This window comes from Dendrobium catenatum, unplaced genomic scaffold (assembly GCF_001605985.2).
Source record: "Dendrobium catenatum unplaced genomic scaffold, ASM160598v2 fragScaff_scaffold_1446, whole genome shotgun sequence".
In the NCBI taxonomy this organism is placed as follows: Eukaryota; Viridiplantae; Streptophyta; class Magnoliopsida; order Asparagales; family Orchidaceae; genus Dendrobium; species Dendrobium catenatum.
Window position 1 is genome coordinate 3,244,425 of NW_021319908.1, and position 23,050 is coordinate 3,267,474.

The 23,050-nt window shown below is 35.1% G+C and overlaps 1 protein-coding gene across 2 annotated transcripts; it reads right to left on the reverse strand.

Moving 5' to 3' along the window:
- Positions 1–4,185: 4,185 nt before the first annotated feature.
- LOC110111677 (cationic amino acid transporter 3, mitochondrial) lies at positions 4,186–22,358 on the reverse strand. Of its 2 annotated transcripts, XM_020843656.2 has the most exons (15): positions 22,002–22,358; positions 11,677–11,878; positions 11,369–11,453; positions 10,366–10,506; positions 10,164–10,282; positions 9,969–10,065; positions 9,213–9,385; positions 9,043–9,109; positions 7,330–7,488; positions 6,979–7,234; positions 6,107–6,215; positions 4,878–4,990; positions 4,712–4,787; positions 4,472–4,627; positions 4,186–4,372 (listed from the first exon to the last, which is right to left on the reverse strand). In XM_020843656.2, the coding sequence occupies exons 1-14, from the start codon at positions 22,153–22,155 to the stop codon at positions 4,486–4,488; spliced, it is 1,893 nt and encodes a 630-aa protein (XP_020699315.1). In that variant the 5' UTR covers positions 22,156–22,358; the 3' UTR covers positions 4,186–4,372; positions 4,472–4,485. The 2 variants fall into 2 exon arrangements, with proteins under 2 accessions (XP_020699315.1, XP_020699313.1); XM_020843654.2 differs by having other exon boundaries at positions 4,186–4,627; positions 22,002–22,357.
- Between the last annotated feature and the right edge of the window lie 692 nt (positions 22,359–23,050).

Sequence of the window (23,050 nt, forward strand, 5' to 3'; positions counted from 1 at the left end):
TGAGAGAGAGATGGGTGATTAATGGGGGAAATTAATGGGTGCTTATGTGGCAAGTAGAGAGAGAGTAAGAGAGGTGTTGGGGCCGGCCATGCAAAGGGAAATCAATGGAAAATTTTCATAAATAGTGGGCCCCAATTAATTAATTAAAATCTGAGATTTAATTTCAGATTTCAATCAATTAGGGGAGTTACAAATAAGAGAGAGAGGGAAAATTTGAATTTGAATCCATGTAATTACTCCTTGATCAATTGCTCACTAATTTAGGGAGCCAAATTAGGAAGGAATTAATGGGGGTTTAATGGCTGAATTCAAACTTCTCCATGCAGGGAAGCCGGCGGGATTAGCCAAGGAGGAAGGAGGTCGGGCTGCTGGGTGTGGGAGGAGAGGGGTGGTGGCTGGGCAGGGCCGTCGGCTGGTCTAGCCGGCGGTATGGTGGAGACGGCCAGGGAAAACGGCGGGTTCAGGGGGAATTTGTGAGGGTCGGCTGCAGGAAAAATAGAGAGGGCTGAGAGGTGGTTCGGGTGAGTGGAATGGGATGGGGAGGAAGGGAAAACAGTGAATAAAACAAGATAAAACCAAGAGCTCACCGTGGTGGGCTGTTGGGTACTTCGGGTGGAGCCTCTCCAAGGCCTCCTCTCTTTCTCTCAAGCTCTCAAGCAAGAAGACAAAGAAAAAAAAAATCTCAGAATTTTCATTAATCAAGCATTAGTTCATTACATAAGAAATGACCATATATATAGGCCTCAAAATGACAACGGAAACAAAAGACTAAAATGCCCCTTGGGCTACAATAGAGACCAAATACCCATAAGGGTAAAAATGGAAAAATAAAATAAATTACTACATAACATGACAAAATAAATAAAACTCTTGATCGTGGCCGTCGATCTCCGATGTCTCCGATGGCACACATGTCGAAATTGCTGACGATGTCCTCATCAGTGGGCCAATAGGTTTTTCATTAAAATAAAGTTTATGTTATAATCATAAATGGAATGAAAAGGGAGGCATAAGACGACATATTGATATGATATGATACACAAATAGATATGAAGCGACGACTTTTAATATGTAAGGTTGGCCTACAGGGCTGGATACCAAAAAAAAAAAAATACCACAAATAGTTGGATGCATTTTCTTGTTTATAATGCTTGCATATGTATATGAAAGATATATATATATATGATAAATTATGTAATTAACATGCCATGATTTATAGAAGATACAAGTTATAATTGATACAAGTATTTGATAAGATTGATAAAACTAATACAAAGCCATTTGATATGTATATAGATCACATGATTTAAATGATATACATGTTTATCATAGATATTGTATGGCATGCATATGATAATATTATAGGGCATGCATATGATAATTATAAGAGTATTGATATAATAAGATGATATATAAATTATTTTGCAACAACATAACTTATTGATCACTACTCTCAAAACATAAAGTTGTACTGATATTTATTAATCATATGACATATTATTATTTCATTGATTGTTATATGTTTTTACAATTCTATGTTCATACTTATAGTGATTGAATGATTACATGCATATTATTCATATTGTTTTGCTTTGATTTCAATTGTAAGTTCTGATAGCATACTGAGTTGTTAGCTCATTTTATGGTTTTATATATTTTAAAAAAGAAGTCAGGATCCAGTGGAGTGAGGACAAATTAGGAATTCAAGATTTATTTTGTTTATATATTTTCTATAGTTTTATTCTTTTATATATAAAAAGTGTAAAAGGACATAGCAGTGGGTAGGGCTATCAAATACATGAGCAAAGGAACTTTGGCACTGCAAGCCATAGTGATATCAATCCCTCTGGTCTAAAATTTGTTGTAGCAACATGTAGTTGTACCTATTTTGATCTGGATTGGTAAGGATCACTCACTGAAACTTCTGCATTCATATTGCCTATATGTGTCTGTGAGTGCTTTCTATATATGTCGATGTTTAAATCTGTTCTGAAGCATACTTTTGGGTTTGTGTACATACATGTAAAAATATTATTTTTTTTCCCATGGAGAGTTACGTTGCCAACGGTATGACATTAAACTCTCCAGTAACTTTTTGAAAATGAAATAACGCAGCAACATTTGGGTCAGGCACTAGGCCAAATTTTGATAAAAATATCAAAATTCGTTCATTTTTTTTATCAAAAATAACCCCCCACAACAAGCTAGAGAGAAAGAGGGAGAGTTCTATTGAGAGATATTTAGATTTTTGTTGACTCTAATCCTTTTTTTGCTGTTGGTCCAGTTCAAAAAATTGTCTTAGTACGTTGCATTCTATTTATCTCAATTATCAAATATAAAATTTAAAATTTATGAAATTTTCTTGATTAAATTTATAATTTCATTGCGTAAAAATCAGAGTAATTTTACCCCCACGGCCCCACAAAATGCCAACCTAATAACTTTATTTATGTTGAAGATATAGCAATTTTGGACATTAAATATTTTTCTAAAAAAATTTTACCAATCAAACTGAAAAATGTGTTGTTTTTATTAAATTAGAAAATGATTATGATCCCAAAAAATAATAGTATATTAAAAGTTTTTAACTGAAAAATGTGTTATTTTTATTAAATTAGAAAATAATTATGATCCCAAAAAAATAAAATTGTAGTATATTAAAAGTTTTAAAATGACACTTTGAACAATTCTTATTAATCTGTTGAATTTTTGAAATAATGAATTTCTGCTCAATTGATAAAACTGTAGGCCAGTGTAACTCGTAAATTTCAGCAAGTTAATTTATTTATATTACTGAATTGCAATAATATATGGGATTATTTATTTGAAATATGTGAATCTAAGGAGATCTAAGATTGGGGGAAATTCTGATGTGCTAAATGCATTGGGAGTCACAAGGGCTTGAATATCTAACATGCTTAGCATTTAGGAATCACAAGGACCTATTTTCTGATATGCTAACACGAGGGATCATAAAGATATGATTCTAATGGGACGTATAAGGGTCAGAGAGAAATCTATTTCTTTTTACTCTTATATATGAAGTGTTTATTTATTTATTTTCAGTGTATATGAGTTCAACTATGTCTGTACACATATATTCTACGTTCTATTTCAGATCAGGGAATGGATAAAGAATTAATTGAGTAACTACAATCCTAGGTTCTAATATGTCTCAAGTCTGTATAGATATTTTTTGAATTTTGTACCATCATAATTATTTATTTATTTATTTATTAACTATGTTCTGATGTAGTTTATAATTCTTATATAATTATTTTTTACAATGAATTAATAAAATAGAATTTTGTTGATAAGTTTATTTTAATTTGCTTACTAAAAGTTAACAAAAAGCTTTATGATCTGTTTAATTTAAATAATAAATTTAAAAAAAAAATCTCCAAAACTTTAATCTTGGGCTCGATCGGTCACAAGCAAGGAACATATGCACGTCATATTGAGTTAGGTGGTGGCATCTGGTCTATAAGATAGGAGAGATTTTAAATTATTTTAATAAAAGGTCATGATAGTGATTGAGATCGTACAAAAAAAATATAAAGCCTTTTTTATATTTTAAATTATTTTTAGAACTAATATAATATCTAATACTAACAAGATTTTCTTTTATTAGTTTTGCCGATCATACACTGACTGACAATATACATGGACTTCATGCATTTCTTCTTCCTACATGGGCCCATGTTACCTTTCAAGGTAAGTTATAATTTTACTTCACATGAATCAACATTTTTAATATCCTATAATTAACCATATTATTTAGTTGCCTTTTAAGGCAAGTTATAATTAAAATGAGGCCCAATAAAAACTGACATCTTATAGAGGGCTCTCGGGATTAATTATTTTGTGCAGACGTCGAATACCGTATGGAGATCAACTAGAATGCATCACATCACCCTGTGCTCGTTACCGTCACTCAGAACTGCTTGATACCGCTCGGTACTGCTGACACACATTCTGATTGGTCTTCAGACCACGTTTTGTATCCTGTCTCCGCACAAAATAATTTCTCCACAAGAACAGACATGCTAAATACACCTACCTTAGTTTCCATGTGTTCATCGTAGGTATCTTGCCAGAAATTAAAAAATTTTACAAACCAATTGCTTGAAGATGAAATGGAGCCAACTCCATGCTACTAGCTGTGGCAAATCTTACAGTGTCATAGATTCTGAAGGAAACCCTAAACAGGAATTTTATTCAACAAGAACTGCAAATCATAAAGGAAGCAATGCATCCATTAAAATAAGTTACATATGAGAGTTGCAAATCAGCAACTTCGCAAAAGCACCATATCAAATATTTATACAAGGGTTGCACAGAAGCAACCCCATAGAAAGCAGCACTTGTTTCACTGCATTGGAGTGAATCAAAACACACATCAAATATCATATTAAGGATTCCTACATTGGTATTTACATACTTCATAGCAATAAGTTGACTGACAACATACCTGTAGAGTACATTCTATGACTTCCTGTAGATCTCATGAGCATGAGCAACAGGCACATATATCACATTGGACAATGTGCTGTTTGATCGTCCATAGAACAGGTAAACAAATACACCAATCAGCAACCATGCAGAAACACGCAACCAGGTGTCAGCACTGCAAACGGAAGATTGGCAATGTTCATATAAACAAAATTCTTTCTTTTCTACACTAAAAATAAGGGTTTTGTTTACTGCTCACCCGAGATTTACAAGCAAGTAGGAGTTTATAAGAATGCAGCAGACAGGCAGAAAAGGAACTAAGGGGCAAATGAAACCTGCAGGGTTCATTGCAAAACTAAATGCAGGTTATAATGATTTGGAGCGCAGTGAAGAAAATGGTTAGTAAAATTCCTACACATTATTACCTCCTGAATGTCCGAAGCTATGTCGGCCATCATCTTGTTCAATCCAAGAGAGTACAAATAGGCCTACCAGAAAGAGTAAAGCCCCAAAAATGCATGCTGAATAGACCAGGTATCTAAAATGTGGCAGAACAAGTAAAAAAAAATGAAGGATTAGAATTGTCTTGCAGAGAAGAGCGTTACTGAAAGTTAATAAGGTAAATAAAATATAGGTTTACTGGCATGGTTATATATGGACATTGACACGCCCAGTCTACTAATAAATAAAATATCAATTACTAAAATATTAACTTAAGACAATGTAAAGCACTTAGGAACTGAAGCAAAACTTTACATCTTGCCTGTTCTCAATCACATCTTCCCTTGAGGATATGCTGCCCAAGTAAAATGACACGTTTAATAACAATTATTTAAAGCAAACTCTTGATGATTTGTTGTGCTAAGGGACATGTGGTCAATGCTACAAATTGAAACTGTTAGTCCTGAACCGGCCTAGCTGGCTCAGAGACCAGCTCAAGTATACAGGAGGCGGAACATGCCCGCCTCCTTTGGAGCTTGCCGCCCACATTAGTGGGCCCCACTTGGAGCAAATTGTGGAGAGAGGGTTGGGTGGCTAGGGTGAGAGGGAAATTTTGAATTAGGGATGTTTGAATTAGGGAATTATTGCATTAATAGTATGGCTTGTTTAGGGTTAGGGTTATGCATGATTATTTGTTCTTTGGAGTTTCCTCTTGGTGTCTTGTGCTCTAGAACTTCTTCTAGAGATAGGGAGAGAATGATCCTCCTCTTGAATTGAGGATCAATTGTATCTTGCTTTGTGTTTGTCTTGCTTTGGATTTCCCTAATACAATCCACTGATTTTGGGTTGTTTTCATCACGTTCTTGTGTGCTTTCTTGCTGTTTTTATCAATTATTGTTAGGGTTGCTTGCGAACTCGAGTATTTCCTATCAGAAACATGCCTTCCCATGCAATCTCATGGGATGCTGCAGCGCTTATAACATGCATAGCACCATAAACATTTGTTGGAATTTATTAGTGTTCAAAGTCTGATATGGATAGGCAGAGTGAAATTATATATGACAATCCAAATTAAATTAACCCATTGAACCTTCAATTCACTGACGAATTACCGCATGTGAAAGAGATTCATACTTCTATAAAACATACCTAAGAAGTCTCAGTTTGTTTCAGGAAATATGCGGAAAATAAGGTTTCTCAAATCATGACTTACTGAGGCAAGCAGGTTGTTGATGCTGATAAAGTGAGAATAAAAACTCCTGTGCACACAAACGCTATACTCCATGAGGCAAACTTACGCCTTTTAAGCTCATTCATTTTGTCTGCAACATTAATAAAACATGAATATTTGAAGAAAAACGTTTTTCGGCGTGAAAATGTCATCCAAAACAGTCAGAGCACTATAAAAGTGAGAGTGCAGTAGGTTTGAGGAATAATATGGGTATTTAATCCATGCGTGAAGATTCCAGGCTTCATTTTTAGAAAGAAAGGCATTTGTTCAGATTAATTGTATATGAAGCTTAAATTGTAAATGTGCTGAAATCCCAGGAGCAATGAAGGAGACGGACAACTATAATGTGCAGGAATTATGATTGCTAAAGTTCAAGATACCAAATTGGAAGATAATAAATGCGGGAACAGCAATCAAGAAGGCAATCAAAGGCAGTCAGCCGAAATCCAAATAAGAAAACTTACACTATCACATGCTAATTGATACCATGTATCTTCCTATTTATTTTCTTACTGTTTACATTTTTTTTCTCTCCTCGTTTGCATTTGTATTCAGGGAGTGGTGCCTTATGAGCCCATTTGGAGAAAAGGTGATCAGTAATGATGTGGCCAAAGTGACAGGATGAAATACCCGATTCACAGGCATCAGCGCATCATAGTTCCTAGGTGTTAGTGGATTACACCAGTTGGGTATCTATTGTATCTATATAACGTTGCCCTCCGCCTTCACTTTAGAATAAGCAAGACAATAAGTCCTCTTCTTTGTCTTTTTTACTTCTCTTTATTTTTACAAAATGCAATCAAAGACGATACATAAGTAACTGAGTTGACCATGAAGAAGTAAGAAGGTATTACATTGATTGTTGTCCTTTATGATAAGAGGATAATCTATGGAAGTTCCATCACCAGAGCTTTGCTTCTCATTATCGTTGACTCCAATAAGATCTTTTGAAAGTTTCACATCTTTCTCTTCACTCATATATGGAAAAGACAATGGCTCAATTGATTCATGGATTGATGATGGAAGAGGTATCTCATCAGGCGGAACATATCTAAGTATCAAGATTGAAATTGCAACGATGGTAAATGCTAGGAGTGTTCCAACACTAACCTGCACACAACATAGCAATAATATTTATTTTTACGTAAGCTCATTGCAGCAGCTAATTTTAATAAAATGAATATATAGGCCGTTTAATTTTTTACCATTCCAGACAACTGGGAAACATCCATGAAGAAAGCTAGGATAGCTGCGGTTACCCCAGTAACAAGTGTGCCCTTGATAGGAACTTGAGTGCGTTTGTTAACATCAGAAAAGAAAGATGGCAACAATCCATCTCTTGCCATTGCCATGAGAATTCTTGGCTAAATTAGGGACACAAAACAAATTCGAGGGAGTGAGCTCCAAATTTTGATTGTAATAACAAACAATCAAACATTTTGAAATAAAGAATAATTATTTTCATCTCAAAGCAATTGATTATAAGCAGATAGTTGATTGACCAGAGTATAAAATGAAACATTTTATGTTTCTTTACAAACTACTAAGAATGGCGCCTAATACTGGTAAACAGAGAAAGAATAAATCAGCCTCACAAGGTCACTAAATTTGAATTTATAAAACAAGTATGAATAAGGATCTTCAATTTCCAACCATGTTAAACCAAGTGACGCAAGATATTATCTAAAAAAAAACTACAACAATGAAGCAGCATAATTGGCACTCAGAGCAATAAAAATAAAAGTACGTATAAAATGAAAATCAGGCAGAAAGAGTAACATACGTGACAACATGCGTGACACTCACGCAATTTGAAAGAACGTTCAAATAACAAATATGAGACATGGGTGAGACTTGGAAGTATGTTGAAGAGAGAGAGAGAGAGAGAGATGAAAAGTAGAACAAGAACCTATATTTCTTTAATAAGGTCAATTTCATTTGGTTTACATTGTGGTTCAAACTCTGAAGATAAATGTAGCCAGACGGGTCATTCACTTATCTGACTGTAACTATCAGTGAAATCATGTTGGGTTTAAGTCACCACCTAAAAACTAGAAAACTCCCAAGAGTTATTTATGCCATAGACAATAGAGAAAGATATCATGATTAGGAATGCATCATGCTTGTTTTGTGATAGAAAAGTCCCCCTCAAACTTAAGTGAAAATTCTATAACATGGTGGTAAGATCTGTAATACTTTATGGTATAGAATGTTGGCCATTAAAAGAGAAGCATAATATCGAGTTAACTGTTGCAAAGATGAGGATGCTCAGGTGGATGGGTGGCTTTACTCTTAGAGATAAAATGCGAAATGAGCATATACATGAAAAGGATGGAGTAGCTCCAGTGAAAGATAAGATTAGAGAGAGTCGCCTTAGATGGTTTGGCCACATAAAGCGGCGGCACTCCAATACCCAGTTAGAAAAGTAGATGTATTAGATTTGGCTTATGTTAAAAAAGGTATGGGTAGACCTTAAAAAAACTTGGTTATAAAATATTAGAAATGACCTTTCTTTTTTAGATTTAAATGAAAATTTGACTCTTAACATGACACGAGAAAAAAGATTTATGTAGCCGATTCAACGTAGTAGAATAAAGGCTTGATGTTGTTGTTGTTGTTGTTGTTGTTGAAGTTGTTGTTGTTATTGTTGTTGAGAGAGAAAGATGTCCTAATCAATTTGGAGACAAATTGCAATGACATCAACACAAGATACACAGCCTATAGATGAGATGTTTCGTTATACCATCATATATGCTTTGTTGAAACACATTGTTTTGCATACTTGCATGTATTGTTCAGACTGATTGAAAAGCAAAGATATGATGAAACAAATCTAAAATAAATTGATAAACGTTACCACATTTCTGATTTATTGCATTGTAAATGGTAGATCAGAGTCAGCTGCTCCACTATAGTACCTGAGGAAGAATAGAACCCAATAAAGTTGAGCAAAGAGCAAGTACAGCACCAGCAGCGACAACATACCTATAATAGAAAACATCAAAACATGAAGAGATTATCAAAGATGGAAAATAAAAAAAAAAATTCAGTTTCTGAAACAAGGATATAGCATTCTAAGAGAAGTTACATTGCCCAATGCACCCCATGTTCAGCAAATGCAGATGAAATTGGCGTGTCTGGGTTAATTGCAAAATATGGCACCAGGCCTACAACAACTACGGATACCATCATATACAGCAAACAGCATATAGATAGAGACAATGCAATTCCCACTGGTAAGTCACGCTGTGGACTTTTCACCTGTATGAGCAGATAGAGAAAAAAAAAACAATATGAATCAAACAAAACTCAATAAACCACTTTTAAGTTCATAAGGTCATCATTCTCCAACCATCCACTTTAAGTGCAAAGTAATAAATCTCAGAACCCTATACCAAATTTGTTGCTACCATAAGCTCGGAACTTGAGTGTCTTTCTAATGAGAAAAAAATCTCTCTCGTTATTGAGAGGGTTAATTAATCTTCAGACTAGCGCATATAGAAAATTTGGAGCAAAATCATAAAGTTATCTCAAAATAAAAGTAAAATTTCTAAATAGTGTCTTATCTTTAATCTAATTTGTATTCTAAAAATTTGACCCAACAACGCATCCAAAACTTTCCCCACAAGAGGCTGAGGCTCGAATTTTTAAAGCCCACACAAGTAAATGAAAAATCACCAAATATTCTCAGCAATAAGTAGAGGGTGGCTAACGTAAAGCCACCAGATTATTGGTATAAGACTACTGATGGAAATGATAATGATAAACATTCTGAAATTACTTATTATCACATATTAAAAAGACTCGTGAATAGGTTGAACGATATTAAAATTAGAAAGCATACCTCCTCTGCAGTGCTTGCAACTGAATCAAAACCTATATAAGCAAAGAAAACTGTTGCTGATCCAGCGAGCATGCCATTTACACCATGTGGAAAGAAGCTGGAAATCGATTAAAGCAACAAAAAAACGGGGATTAGTGAACTCATGGCCGCATAAAAGTTAGGGCCAAGAACAAGAGTATAGAAATCCTATATTACCCGCTTGTGACAGTATAGCCAACCCAGCCGGACCGGAAGCCAATATATCCACCAGCAATGATGACAAATAACATAACGCAGACATTTAATGATGTGACAAAGGCTTGAACTGATGAACTCTGCATAAGTTGTTTCACAAAGTTGAGAAAACATACATAATACAAGGCAAAGTTATATCGTAAAATAAAATAAAATTTAGTACCTCTTTTATTCCTAAGCAAAGGAGGCCAGTTATAATTAGAACAAGAAGAGCAGCGCATGGATCAACAACAACATCAATCCCTGGTATGTGAACCCGTGCTAGGAAAGCAGGCAAACTATCCGGTCCTCCAAAAAACAAGGCCTAAATTAATGAAAAAATTAGTTTCAAGTTAAGATTTCTAAAAACAGATAAATTAAACAGCTGACAAAATTTAAGGCACTGATGAGGAAAAATCTAAAAGCTTTGATAATTCTGCGGAGGTCTTAGAACACCACGAAATACATACCACATAAAGAATGAAGTTAAACCATACCATGGACATCCAGGAAATTGATACATACCAAAAAAAATAAAAAAATAAATAAATAAAAAAACATACCAAAACAAAATTTCCAGTATGCCAGAGTACGAAAGCGGTTGATTTCTAGATCAAATCCTCAGAAGCTTCAATAACGAGAAAAAAAATCTGCTGCTATCTAATTTTATTACAACTTTATTGATCTATCATCATAAATGAATCGGTATTTAAGTGTTTTACAAAGAAGAGATTAATCCATTCGACACCAATAGATAATACTAACTCATAAAGACGATGCTTGCTTTTCTGACTTGAAGCTTTCAACAAAAAAGCAAGTAGTAGATATTTCCTACAGAAAACCCACAAATTATACCACTCCTATTTCCAGCAGATCGCGAAGTATGGTTCCATATTGGTGTCAGTAAGATTTTTCCTACAGCATAAGCCCTTTAAGCTGTAGAAGCAGCATAATAAACCTGCTTTGTAACACAAGGAACTCCAATCACCAAGGCCGAACTCAAAGTCCAGCTACTTTAAACCATTCACAGTATGGAAAGATAAATTGTGTTAAAACCGAGAGAGTAATATATCTTCATTAGGGCGAACCAATCAGTAAAGTAACTCCGAAGTAAAATAAGCAGGACATTCAAAAAGCAATATATCTTCATTATGCTGCAAAGGTGGATGCAATCATAATCACATTACCAAATTTGGAGAAATCCCACGAGCAACAGCAGAACCACCGATTGTATATTCAAGTATTAGAGCCCAACCAATCAGCCAAGCAACACTGGAAAATACGGCACAATTGTGATCAATGAATAATCAGTATTATTTATTTGATACATATCCTAGTAGTATAAAATATTATAATTTTAGTTTAAACAAGTCTTGAGCCTTATTGAACAAAGCTTTAATTTCAACATCAAGGAATGACAACTTGACAAGAAAAGAATAAATAATAAATATAGATGGTCAAAATTCAACTTGGCAGAAAAGAAGGGTCTAATTACCCTTCCCCAACACAAATGTATGAATAATGATAGGCACTGCCGGCAGAAGGGCAGCGACTTGCAAGCTCCGCATAACAAAATGCTGAAAGTGCAGCGGCAATTCCAGCGATCAGAAAGGAAATTGTCAAAGATGGACCAGAGTGTTCTCTAGCAACTGTACCAACAAGAACATATACACCAGCACCTATTGTGGAGCCAACGCCTGATCACAGAAAGAAAAAACTGTTAATTAAAGGCAGACTAAACTAATGACAATCAAGAAACAAAATATTTTCGACATGGTGTCCAATATAAACTTGTGCAAAAAATAAGGCAAAATTACAGTGATCAGGAATCATGCAAAGTAACCTTAGTTTCAAAGAACAAAACAATTTAAACCAAATGGGGAAGTGTTCAAAGAACAAAACAATCCACATCACATGCATGATGAAAAAACTATGTTTAACTAAGGATGCAATCTAGTTGAGATCGAGTTGGGATAAGCTCAACTCATGTATTAAGCTGTCGCTCGAACCCAAGCTTGAGCTTAACTTGATTGAGCTCACCATAAAGTTGAACTTGACTAAATTGTTCAAGCTCAATCAATAGTTCGAGTTGGTTAAGCATTACTAACATAGTTTAGTTGGAAAAATGCATAAAATTCTTGCCAGTTAATGCCTTTTTTTTTAATCAAAATACCCTTTACAAGCCAGCTTGATGAGTCATTGAGTCGAGTAGGGTCGAGCTCATAATAACAGATAAGCTTTAACCAGTGTAAATGGCTCAACTCGAGTACATCCTAAGTATAATTGAAGTTCTAACTGGCATATAAATGCAACATAAAATTACTCCGTTTAATAATGATGTAATTCCAACAAAGATGGCTAAGTCAATATCATAGAAAATAACATAATTGTACACACTATAAACAAAGAAAACAAAGTTTATTTCTTGTGTTGTGGTTTATATGATATTATGATTGTTAGGAATAGCACCTAACTTCAATATGGAATTATTAACCCAAGAGTGAATGCAATGAACTAGTAGGCAATTGTAAATGACATCAAGTGTTAGAATTACACTCCATGTATTCGATTTTAGATTTACTCAAATGAAAATCTTTAGACTCTAACTTTTTCATCAACTCCCTCTCTATTCTTATCAATAAGAAGAATATCACCAGCCAAAAGCATACACCAAAGTACATCTTCTTACAAATATCCAGTAAGAACATCCATGACTAAAGCAAAAGGAGATGGGATTAAAGCTAATCCTTAATGCAATCCAATTGAAATAGGAAAATATTTTATCCAATCACCTTGTGTTTGAACCCAAGTAATAGCACCTCTATACATATCCTTAATGACTCAAACATAAGCATTATTAACTCGTTTCTTTTCTAGAACTCTTCAAAGCATTTCTTTTGAAACTTTATCATATATTTTTTTTCTAAATCAACAAATGTCATATGTAGATCCTCCTCAGTCTCTCTATACTTTTCCATCAAACTTATTTGCACAGCTAATGCACACAAAATCCCATATAATGTTCTCTTATTAATAGGTTTCGAAGGAGAAGTATTTTAAAACTAGAATAGGAACTAACTTAGGAAACTGAAATAACAAACCTTAATCATAGATAAATCGAATTTTGAACTTATAATTATCTTAACATATTCATCTTTTGACCTGCCCAAAGTTTCTAATAAATTATGAAGTTACAGCCAAACAACTCTCCCTCTTCACTCAATAATGTGACAATAAATTGAATCTCATATATGACTGATCACCAAGCTCTCAAAGCCTCAAAAAGGGTAACACCACAATCCAATCTAGATAAGCCAAATTGCGATCGAAATTAACATTGAAGAGAGACCTCTAAAGCATGTTTATTAAACATCAAGGAGAAACCATTGAAATTGAAAGAGCACAGATCATATATTTTTTATTCCTTCAAAGTGATCGTCTCTTAACACTAAATATTGAATTGACATTACCTGACACTGTGGCAAACTGTGTGATGTAGCTAGCACCAACAGTCTAGCTGCTCATGTGGGGCCCAGGACCTCCTTTATCGCCTAAAGGAGAAGAAAATTTGGAGGAAACTCTTTGGGAGGAGAGGGGGGAGGGCCTCCTTTGGAAAGATGTAAGAGCTTTTATTAGATGTAAGGGACATTTATTAGGGGATTTGAGCTATTTAAGAGGGGAGATTATGGAAGGGTTAGGTATTTTATGTGATGTTTGGAATTTCAACAGCAATTTATGTGAGGTGTTTGGGTTCCTAGTAGTTGCTAGGAATTGTGGGAGAAACGATTCATCTCTCGAACAATGAATCAACTTGTATCTTGTCTTACTTTGCTTGGAAATTAGTAAAAACAACTCTCTTTGTGTTATTTCTGGATCTATTTAGAGTAAGTTGTTGTTTTTTATATTGTTGTGTGTTGTTTTGATCATCAAGTCCTATCACTGTTCAGCACAAAATCGATAAATTTAACCATCTAAAAAAAAATTCTCCTTCAACATAAGTCTTCTTACATAACGAAATATCTCTTAGAGCTAAAAACATAACATATTTATGCTTCTCTCATCAAAATTTGATTAAATAAAAGCAAAACCACTCAAGTTGAACCCTATAACATAAATCCACGAACTATTATTGCCTTCATGAAAACAAAAGCAACTTTGGAGTTATTTCGAAGAGTGTAAAGTAAATGCAGGTAAATTTTTTTTCTCAGTTTGAAGTAAATGAATGCAGTGTAAAGTTTGACAGTGGTGGTCAGCAACAAGTGGCGGCAGCCAGCGGAGGTGATCGATGAGGGGAGGCAGCGGAGGTGGCCGACGATGGGAGGCAGTGGTGATGGTCTGCGGCTAGTAGCGGCATTGGTGGTTGGCAGTAGGGTGGCAGCGACAGCTGGTGGCAATCAGTAGCGGGGTGGCACGAGGCGACCGACTGGTGGAGGTGGTCGGAGGCGGTCGGTGGCTAGTGGTGGATGGTGACCGGCAGGTGGCGGTGATGGAGGCAGCCGGCAAATGAGGTCAAGCGAGCTTGATTGCAGTGTAAACAATTCTCACTCAAAACTGGACAATCATAGCTTCTCTCAAAAATGAACTTAAATGATTTATATTGCATTTACTTTACTTTGCATTCCTTTTTCTTTCAAACACTAATATTTTTAAAACCCCTGCATTCGAAATACTTTACACCCATTTTACTTCCAACCAAACAACCTCTAAGTTGATTCTCTCTCTTCCATCTAAGATGATGCCACAAAAATGCATAAAAGGAGATAAAGATTGCAATAGAAACAAAGCTTAGTCCTCAAATGCTTATTGTCAATAATTACATTAATATTATGCAAATCTAGAATAATGAATTGAACTCATTAAGATGTTATTTAATGGGTATGTTGTTAGACACAGAACAGGCTTCTGCCTATTTGGCGGAACAGCCTTCCGCCTATTTAATGGAGGTGGGACCCAACAATACAGCAGCAATTAAGGCCAACAATTAAGAGGAACTTAAAAAGGTGATTATGAGGGAAATTTAAATCATGAGAGCTATTTTGACATTAACTATATTTTATATGCTTTAAATATATTGTTTAATTTAGGGTTAAGTTTTATCTGGTGTTTGCTAAAATTTAGAGAGTTCTTAGGGATTTTTGGGCTCTAGTCGCCGACTAGAGATTTGGGAGAGCCGTATCCTCCTCTCCAATTGAGGATCCATAGTATCTTATTTGTTTTCTTCCCTATTTCATCAAATAAAGAGAGCTTTCTTCCATTATCTTTCCACAAATAGCCTTGGAGATTGTATTTGAATTGCTAAAATTCAATTTTAGCTAAGGGGGATTGGATTTATACAACCACTTTCTATCAAAGTGGTATCAGAGAGTTGTCCTAGGCAGAAATATAGGGCTTCCTTGTTGATTTCTGTTGTGTTTTCCTCTCCGTATTACTAAATTTGGCTATTTGAAAACCAAGTCAGTTGTTTTTTTTTCGTCGTTTTTTGCTTCCTATGGCGAGAAGAAATGTAGAAGCATTGTAGGGGGAGATTGAATAAATGAAATCTGAAATTTCATATCTTCAAACCCAAATTTCATATTGCAAAAGCCCAATTGCAGCCATCCATGAGAAGATCGATGGAAATTTTTCATCCTAGAGAAGATGTTGAAGAAATTGCTCGAGGGCCAAACCAAAACATCTCCGACGGAGGTGAGGGAAGCCGCCAACAGCCAAGGAAGTGGGGAAATCCCTAAGCTAGTAAGGCGAAGGGAAAATTAGGAGGTGGAGATTTTGGAGGAAGTAGAAAAAATGCCTCCCCTAAAGCCTATTCCTAGGGAGAAGTCAAGTAGAGAGTATGTGGAGAGGCATGAGAGGAGGGGTATTGAATTTGAAAGGAGAGGGGCAATATTTAAAAAGTGAGGGCTTGATTATGATCGAAGGGGTGTCAAATTTGAAAAGAGAGGATTGAATATAATCGAAGTGGTGCTGAATTTGAAGGGAGAATGTGGGTTTGTGATGAAACGTTTGAATATGAGCAGAGAAGGAATAATTGGCACAATTGGGGGGAACCATCCCCCTTGTAGAATGGAACATTTTGAAGAAAATAGGGGTGACGAAGGAGATCTAAGAGTGACAAAGTTGAATGCCTCTTTTTAAGGGAAATAATGCCCATAGGTAGATCTATATTGTGAAAATGTACTTTACCGTCAATAGGTTGACGGAGGATGAGAGACTAATGGTAGCCAAGATGTGCTTGGAGGAAAAAGCTCTAGAATGATATCGGTGGAGGGATACGAGGCGACCCATATGGACATGGAGAGAGTTTAAGGACTGCTTGTTGGAAGTTGGAATGTTCCCAAACCAGTAGGGGAGGGAACTTCTATGATCAGTTATTCGCCCTGACGCGGGAGGGAATAGTTGTGGAGTACCGTGAGCAGTTTGAGCACTTGGCCAGCCGACTTGACCGGCTTTCAGAGATTATACTGGAGGGGAACTTTATGAAAGGGCTCAAACCAAAGATTCGAGTTGTAGTTGGAGTGATGAGTCCACGTGATTTGGGAGAGCCTATGGAGCTCGCTCAGTTGATGGAGAATCAGAGGTACCTGGAGAGTGGCTGAAGGCAACAGCTCATGAGGTTCGTACAGGATGACCATCACCTTTTTTTGTATCCAAGGAGCTGACATCGGGTACTCTTAAGACGACCTTGAAAGAGAATATAGTAAAAGGAAGACCAGAGAAAAACTCCAAGAAACTCACAGAGATGGAGCTACAAGAGAAAAGGGTGAAGGGATTGTGTTTCAAATGTGAGGTGAGGTATACACCAGGGCACAGGCCCACATGTGTAAGGACTAAACTCCTCAGGTTGTCACTGTTTGTGATGACGAAGAAGTTGAGGAAGGAATCGTCTTTCCACCTTGCAGACAATGTGGGTTATTGAGAGGGGGTATTGCTTTAGGTTTCCGCCTATTTGGCGGAACAGCCTTTCGCCTATTTAGGCAGAACAAGCATCTGTTTAATGGAGGTGGAGCCTCGCAATCCAGCAACAATTAAGGCCAACAATTAAGAGGAACTTAAAGAGGGGATTATGAGGGAAATTCAAACTATGAAAGATATTTTGACATTAATTATATTTTGTATGCTTTAAATATAAGGTTTAACCTAGGGTTAGATTTTATTTGGTGTTTGCTGAAATTTAGGTTTTCTTAGGAATTTTGATCTCTAACCGTTGGCTAGAGATCCAATTGAGGATCCATTGAATCTGCTTCGTTTTCTTCCCTATTTCATCAATTAAAAAGAGTTTTCTTCCATTATCTTTCTACAAATAGCCTTGGATATTATATTTGGATTGCTAAAATTCAATTTTAGCCAAGGGGAATTGGCTTTCTGCAACCACTTCATATCATATGCCTTCCTGCATGTGAAGAAAATAAAGTATTTGCTTCTGACAGAGTTTGTTTGAGATCCTTCTGTCCATGAACAAAGATTTAAACTGATGCTAAAAATCTTCTATAGTTATTTTCAAGGTTTTAGTCATCAATACCTTTTATGTTACCTATATTTTTTCATTAATTGTCTTAGCACATATATAACTTCCATAACAGATCTTCCGATCATGATAAACCAATCCTCAAGTAACTTGTTATTTCTTTAATTCTATATGACATTACTCCCTCTCATGGTTTTATATTAAATCTAAAAAAAATTGCACTCATCTATCATTACGGCAATTTTGAGTACTTTCTTTGATCTTTAAATACTAGGGTCTTTTTTTTTGCACGCATCATGTAGCATCCTCTTAGTTCATTACATTTTACTGCATATCCTCCATTTTATATGTGTGAAATATTTACAAATTCATACATGAAATTGCTACAAGTCTCTTGCAGGGATTGGTAGCATGACTAATGAATGGTACATGTAGTCAAGCTTAAATTTGGTTTGCTGCCACACGCATTAGAAAGGATAGGAAATATCATATTAATGATTGGAAAAATGTTGAAATTATTTTGTAGAGGTGTGTTCAAACATGTAACCATCATAGTGATGCTAGTAAAGTAGTAAACAATGACAAAGCAGAAGTAACTGTTGAAAACCTATAAAACAAACAGCAGGTAGCAGAATATAATAAACCTTAGGAACTCTTGGTGAGAAAGGTTGATTTTTTACTGCATTTATATAAAGCATCAACGGGGTTGGCCTTCCGATGACCCAATTAGGAGAGTAGATGTATTGTATTTGGCCTATATTAAGAAAGGTAGAGGTAGACCTAAAAAGACTTGATTAAAAAATATTAAAAATGACCTTTAATTTATTAGATTTAAATGAGAATTTGACTAATTGACTCTTAATAGGACAATGGAGAAAAAGGATTCAAGTAGCCAAACCCACGTAGTGGGATAAAAGCTTAATATTGTTGTTATTGTTGTTGTATAAAAAGCATTAACCCTCGCATCTACCAAGCTAAATTTTGATAGCATTTTCAATCAATTTTTAGGAAGAAATTTGATTAGCAAATACTAAGATCGTGCTAATGGTTTTGATTTCAATTGGAACCTTGAAGATGCTTTTTTTTCTATATCACACTGAAAAGTATAAAGAGGACATTATTGGTATGACTTTAGATCATAATTCGCTTAGATTGGAAGTTGATGTTAGCATCTAGCTTTTTCAATAATAATATATAGTTGAAGAAGAATATATAACTAGCCAGATCAACTGGTTCTACTAATTAAGAGATGCTTAAACTGGCTGTACTAAGTAAAGGCCACCTAGAGAATCAATTAACCCTTTTTTTTTTTGTGGCGCTTGGGTGGGTGGGTGGAGACAATAGCACTTAACCAAAGGGCCGTGAAAGCTTATTAGAGAGAGATTCCCACTGAATTATACAATGGCAAGCTCATTTGAACTAAAGCAAGAAAGGGAATTGTCAAAATCTCAATCATCCCTTGGCATTTGATCCCACGGTCAGGATGAGAATCAGTGGGAGGCTCACTTGGATCACACCAATATCCTTCTATATTTGGGTAGCTGAATTAGGAAGGATTATATTGAGGCAATTATGTATCAATTAGACGTTATTTATTTCTTTATCAAGACATCTTGTATAGATCTATAAATAGGGATAATTTTGTATAATAAGTAGAAGGTATTTTTACCTTTCTCAAATTCTATGAATTCTAACAGTAATCATCTTTCAGTAAACTTTTAAGTTTGACAATATGTTAAGAGGCCTATGCGCTTAATTTTAAATAAAAATGAAAAAAAAAAAAACAATAACTGTTGAATTAGTCGGAGTTGGTCATCTTTTTTGTGCATTACAGAGTTATAGATCCATTCATTTACTTTGCTTTGAAATCATAAGGTCAATTCATGAGGTGACTGACAAATAGAATAAAAGGAAGAACACATGAATTATAGATGTTATCACCTGAAGTACCTCCAAAAACCACTCCATTATGAACAAAAGAACAAGAGTAATTCCTTCAGCCACTGATTAAACCCCTATCCAAATTAACTCTTGAAAAAGAAGAACAAAAATCTGCCTCTTCTCTTCAGATCCCTCCTCTGTTTGACTTAGAATTGGTCACACAACTTACATTATAAACTGTTACATCTAGTGTCCCTCACATGTATATTTCAGAATTGTTAAGCATTTTCCAAAATGTTTACCCCCTCACTATTAACAAAAAAGTGAAACTTCTATGCAGTTTATACATGAGATTGTTAATGGTGTTTCTTTTAGGACATTCTAGTCATGACTCATCAAAACTTCCCACCCTAAATGTTAAGTAATTATGGTCAGGCTTATCTTTGATTTTGCAATTGAACAAACTAGGATGGATGGGAAAAATCATATTGATGACCGAGTAAGCACTGAATTTATTTGATAGATGAGGTTTCCAACATGTAATTAACTCAATGATGCCAGTAGAACACCATCATAACCATTAACCTCATCGTAAGTTCAGAGTAGATAATGATAAAAGAAAAAGTAATTTTTAGCACGCATAAATTTGAGCACATGAAGCAACTATACGAGATTGTGAAACCCCCTCAAAAAAAAAATTCTTAAAATATCGAGACGCCTTTTTGGTGAAATTGTTAGAATTTCATTAAGAAACTCCAAAGTTAAGTATGCTTGTGCAGGAGCAATCCTGGGATGGGTGACTTCTTAGGAAGTTGCAACAACAGGACAAAATCGCGAGTTCATTCGGCCAAAGTGGATAAAATTTCGATAGTTAAGAGTTTAGGGTCTTACAAAATGGCATCAGGGCAATAAACCATCTGGAAGATAGGAACTTAGTGCTCCAATCTGCCTAATGAATGATTATGGGCTTAAAAATTTGAAGAGAACGTCAGTTATCAAAGTGGAGGAGATTGTGAAAATCCCTAAAAAATAAAGCTAAACTCTTAGAATATCAAGATGCCTATTGGTGAAATGGTTGGAATTTCATTAAGGAACTCCAAAGTTAAACATGCTCGTGCAGGAGCAATCCTTCCTGGGAAGTTACACCAACTGGACAAAACCGTGAGGCCATTAGGCCAAAGCGAACAATATCTCGATATTTAATAATTTAGGTTGTTACAACCTCGGTGAAAAAGGGATAATAATCAAGAATAATTATTTGAAAATAGTTGAATATTAATTTTGAGCTAACATTTTGTTCTCACGTTCAATAGCAATTGGCTCCAAAATATTTTGAGAAGTTGGCATTTTCTAACCTTTATATCATTCACAATACTACTAGATGATTTAAAATTTTTTAAAAGGATAGACTTGAAATTTTCTTTAGTTCCAAGATTTGATAGGCCGGCTCTAATGAATTGGTATTCTTTAATCTAATAAAGTGTATTTTCGTACAGTGTTTCTTATGTACTTAACAAAAAAATATTGCTAGTCTCTCAGACAAACATACACTTAAGTTGGTGCACTCACTGATCATATGCAGCTAACGTGTCATATTAATTTGTGTGAATTAATTTGCCTTAACCATCAGGCTACTGCTAAGATATTCTAATGGTGATTTCATCACTGATTCAAAAAGAAATTGGGTTGCCAAATGCCAAGATCAGCTTCAATAATGGTTTCTATTTCATTGAAACTGATGTTTAGATCTAGTTTTTTAGAAGAAAAAAAAAATAACAAATACTAGAACAAGATTATATCACTAGTCCCATAAATTGATTCTAGTAACCTAGAGCTACCTCAGAGCCTTTCCCCAGATGCGACTAAATGAAAACAAGCAGATAATACCGAAACTACACTGAAACACGAAAGCCAATAAGAACGATCAGGTTCAAGCTTATTCAAGAAGGATTGCCACTAATTACTCAATGGCAAGCTCTTACTGAATGACAAGGAAGAAAGAGAAAATTCTTTCAGTAAACTTTCTTTGCTTCTAAATAGAGCCTTTCAATTTCAGAAAAATTTTATAAAAAAAAAAAAACTATGTTGATTAATCAGACCCAAATGCAAATATTTCTTTCTTTTCAATCATTCTAGAACTCTAGATCTACACATTTTCTTCTATTTGACATCTAAAAGGTGAAGTTAAAAGTTGGCCCAAGTATTAAAAAAATGATGAACCACCTGATAACCTAAAGTATCTTAAAATATCACTCATATCCACCTAAGACCGAAAGAAAGAAAATCCGTCGGATACAAATTAAATCCCCATCCAAATTGCCACATAAAACAGAAAAGAAAAAAGACGACAACCATCATAAATAGATGAGAAACACCACGCACTAGCATAGCCCTACGATAAGAAAATCGAACCCTAAACATAGTTTCGCAGAAACAATTACTGAAATTATGAACAGAAGAAGAATCCAATCCAATACCTATGGCAACAAGTTGAAGAATGGAGAGTTCCTTGGCGAGCTGGCTCCCTCCCCCCTCAGCTTTCGCCCGATCGGAATCCACCTGCTTCCTCCTCATCAAACTCTGAATCCGCCATCGGCGCTCCGTCCCGCTCGCCAACTCATTAAATCCCATCACAAAGAAACAGAGAGAGGAAGGGACATTCACACAGAGAAGGCAACGATAAGATTCCGGGCAAACAAAGGAAAGAGGACGAGAATCTCCGTCTCCTCTGAGAGAAGGATTGGGATTAAGTAATTTTTATAAGCAAAAAATGAGAGGGCTCCTGAAAAGAAGAGCGAGAAAGGGCGCGATAGAGAGATGAAGAGGAGAGAGAAGCAAGGAATTGGCCAATTGGAGGGAGGGGGGAATCTGTCAGTACGCATTTTATAATAACTTTTTTAATATCTTTATATTTTTACACAACTTATTAAAGCGCAGCAAAAGTTATAAAAAAAATTATAAAAATTAAATTCAGATTTTATTTGCAAATATCCCAGCATTGCTCCCGACATGAAGGGTCATTTAAAACAATTCTACTGAGAAAAAAAAAGTGAGGGGGCAAGGCACCAGGGGAGAAGAAATTATTCTGAGTCTGAATGGTAAAAAATATTTGGATATATAATTGTACATATTTTATATAAATTTGTATATAATTTATATTAAAATTTTATACATATTATATGTATAAAGTAAGTACACTTACCGTCCGATTGTTCCCAGCCATATAAAAATAATTATGCAGTTTGTTATTTTTTGGGAAGTGATATGTCATCAAAAAATTATTTTGATCGGGCACGAATCTCAATGCAAAATTAAGTTTGAAACTTCTGAAATTAAAATTAGGATCATCCAAACTTCGATTTCAACAAACTGATAGTCGAATTGAGTGTCTCGAGAATATGAACCCAACGACACCAAATTCATCTCAATCCGAGCCCAAACGGGTCCAAATCAAGAGTTAGAAGCGCTGTTGGAAGGTTTGAACCACAATTTAGATTACCAAACGATTTTCAAACATAACGTGCTT

Excerpts from the sequence above, each read along its gene's own strand:
- LOC110111677 (XM_020843656.2), bottom strand. The coding sequence starts at position 22,155 with ATGGGATTTAATGAGTTGGCGAGCGGGACGGAGCGCCGATGGCGGATT. Across the intron at positions 6,216-6,978 it reads CATAAAGGACAACAATCAAT|ACAAAATGAATGAGCTTAAA; the intron begins GTAATACCTTCT and ends TTAATGTTGCAG. Across the intron at positions 4,991-6,106 it reads TCAACAACCTGCTTGCCTCA|ATACCTGGTCTATTCAGCAT; the intron begins GTAAGTCATGAT and ends GCCACATTTTAG.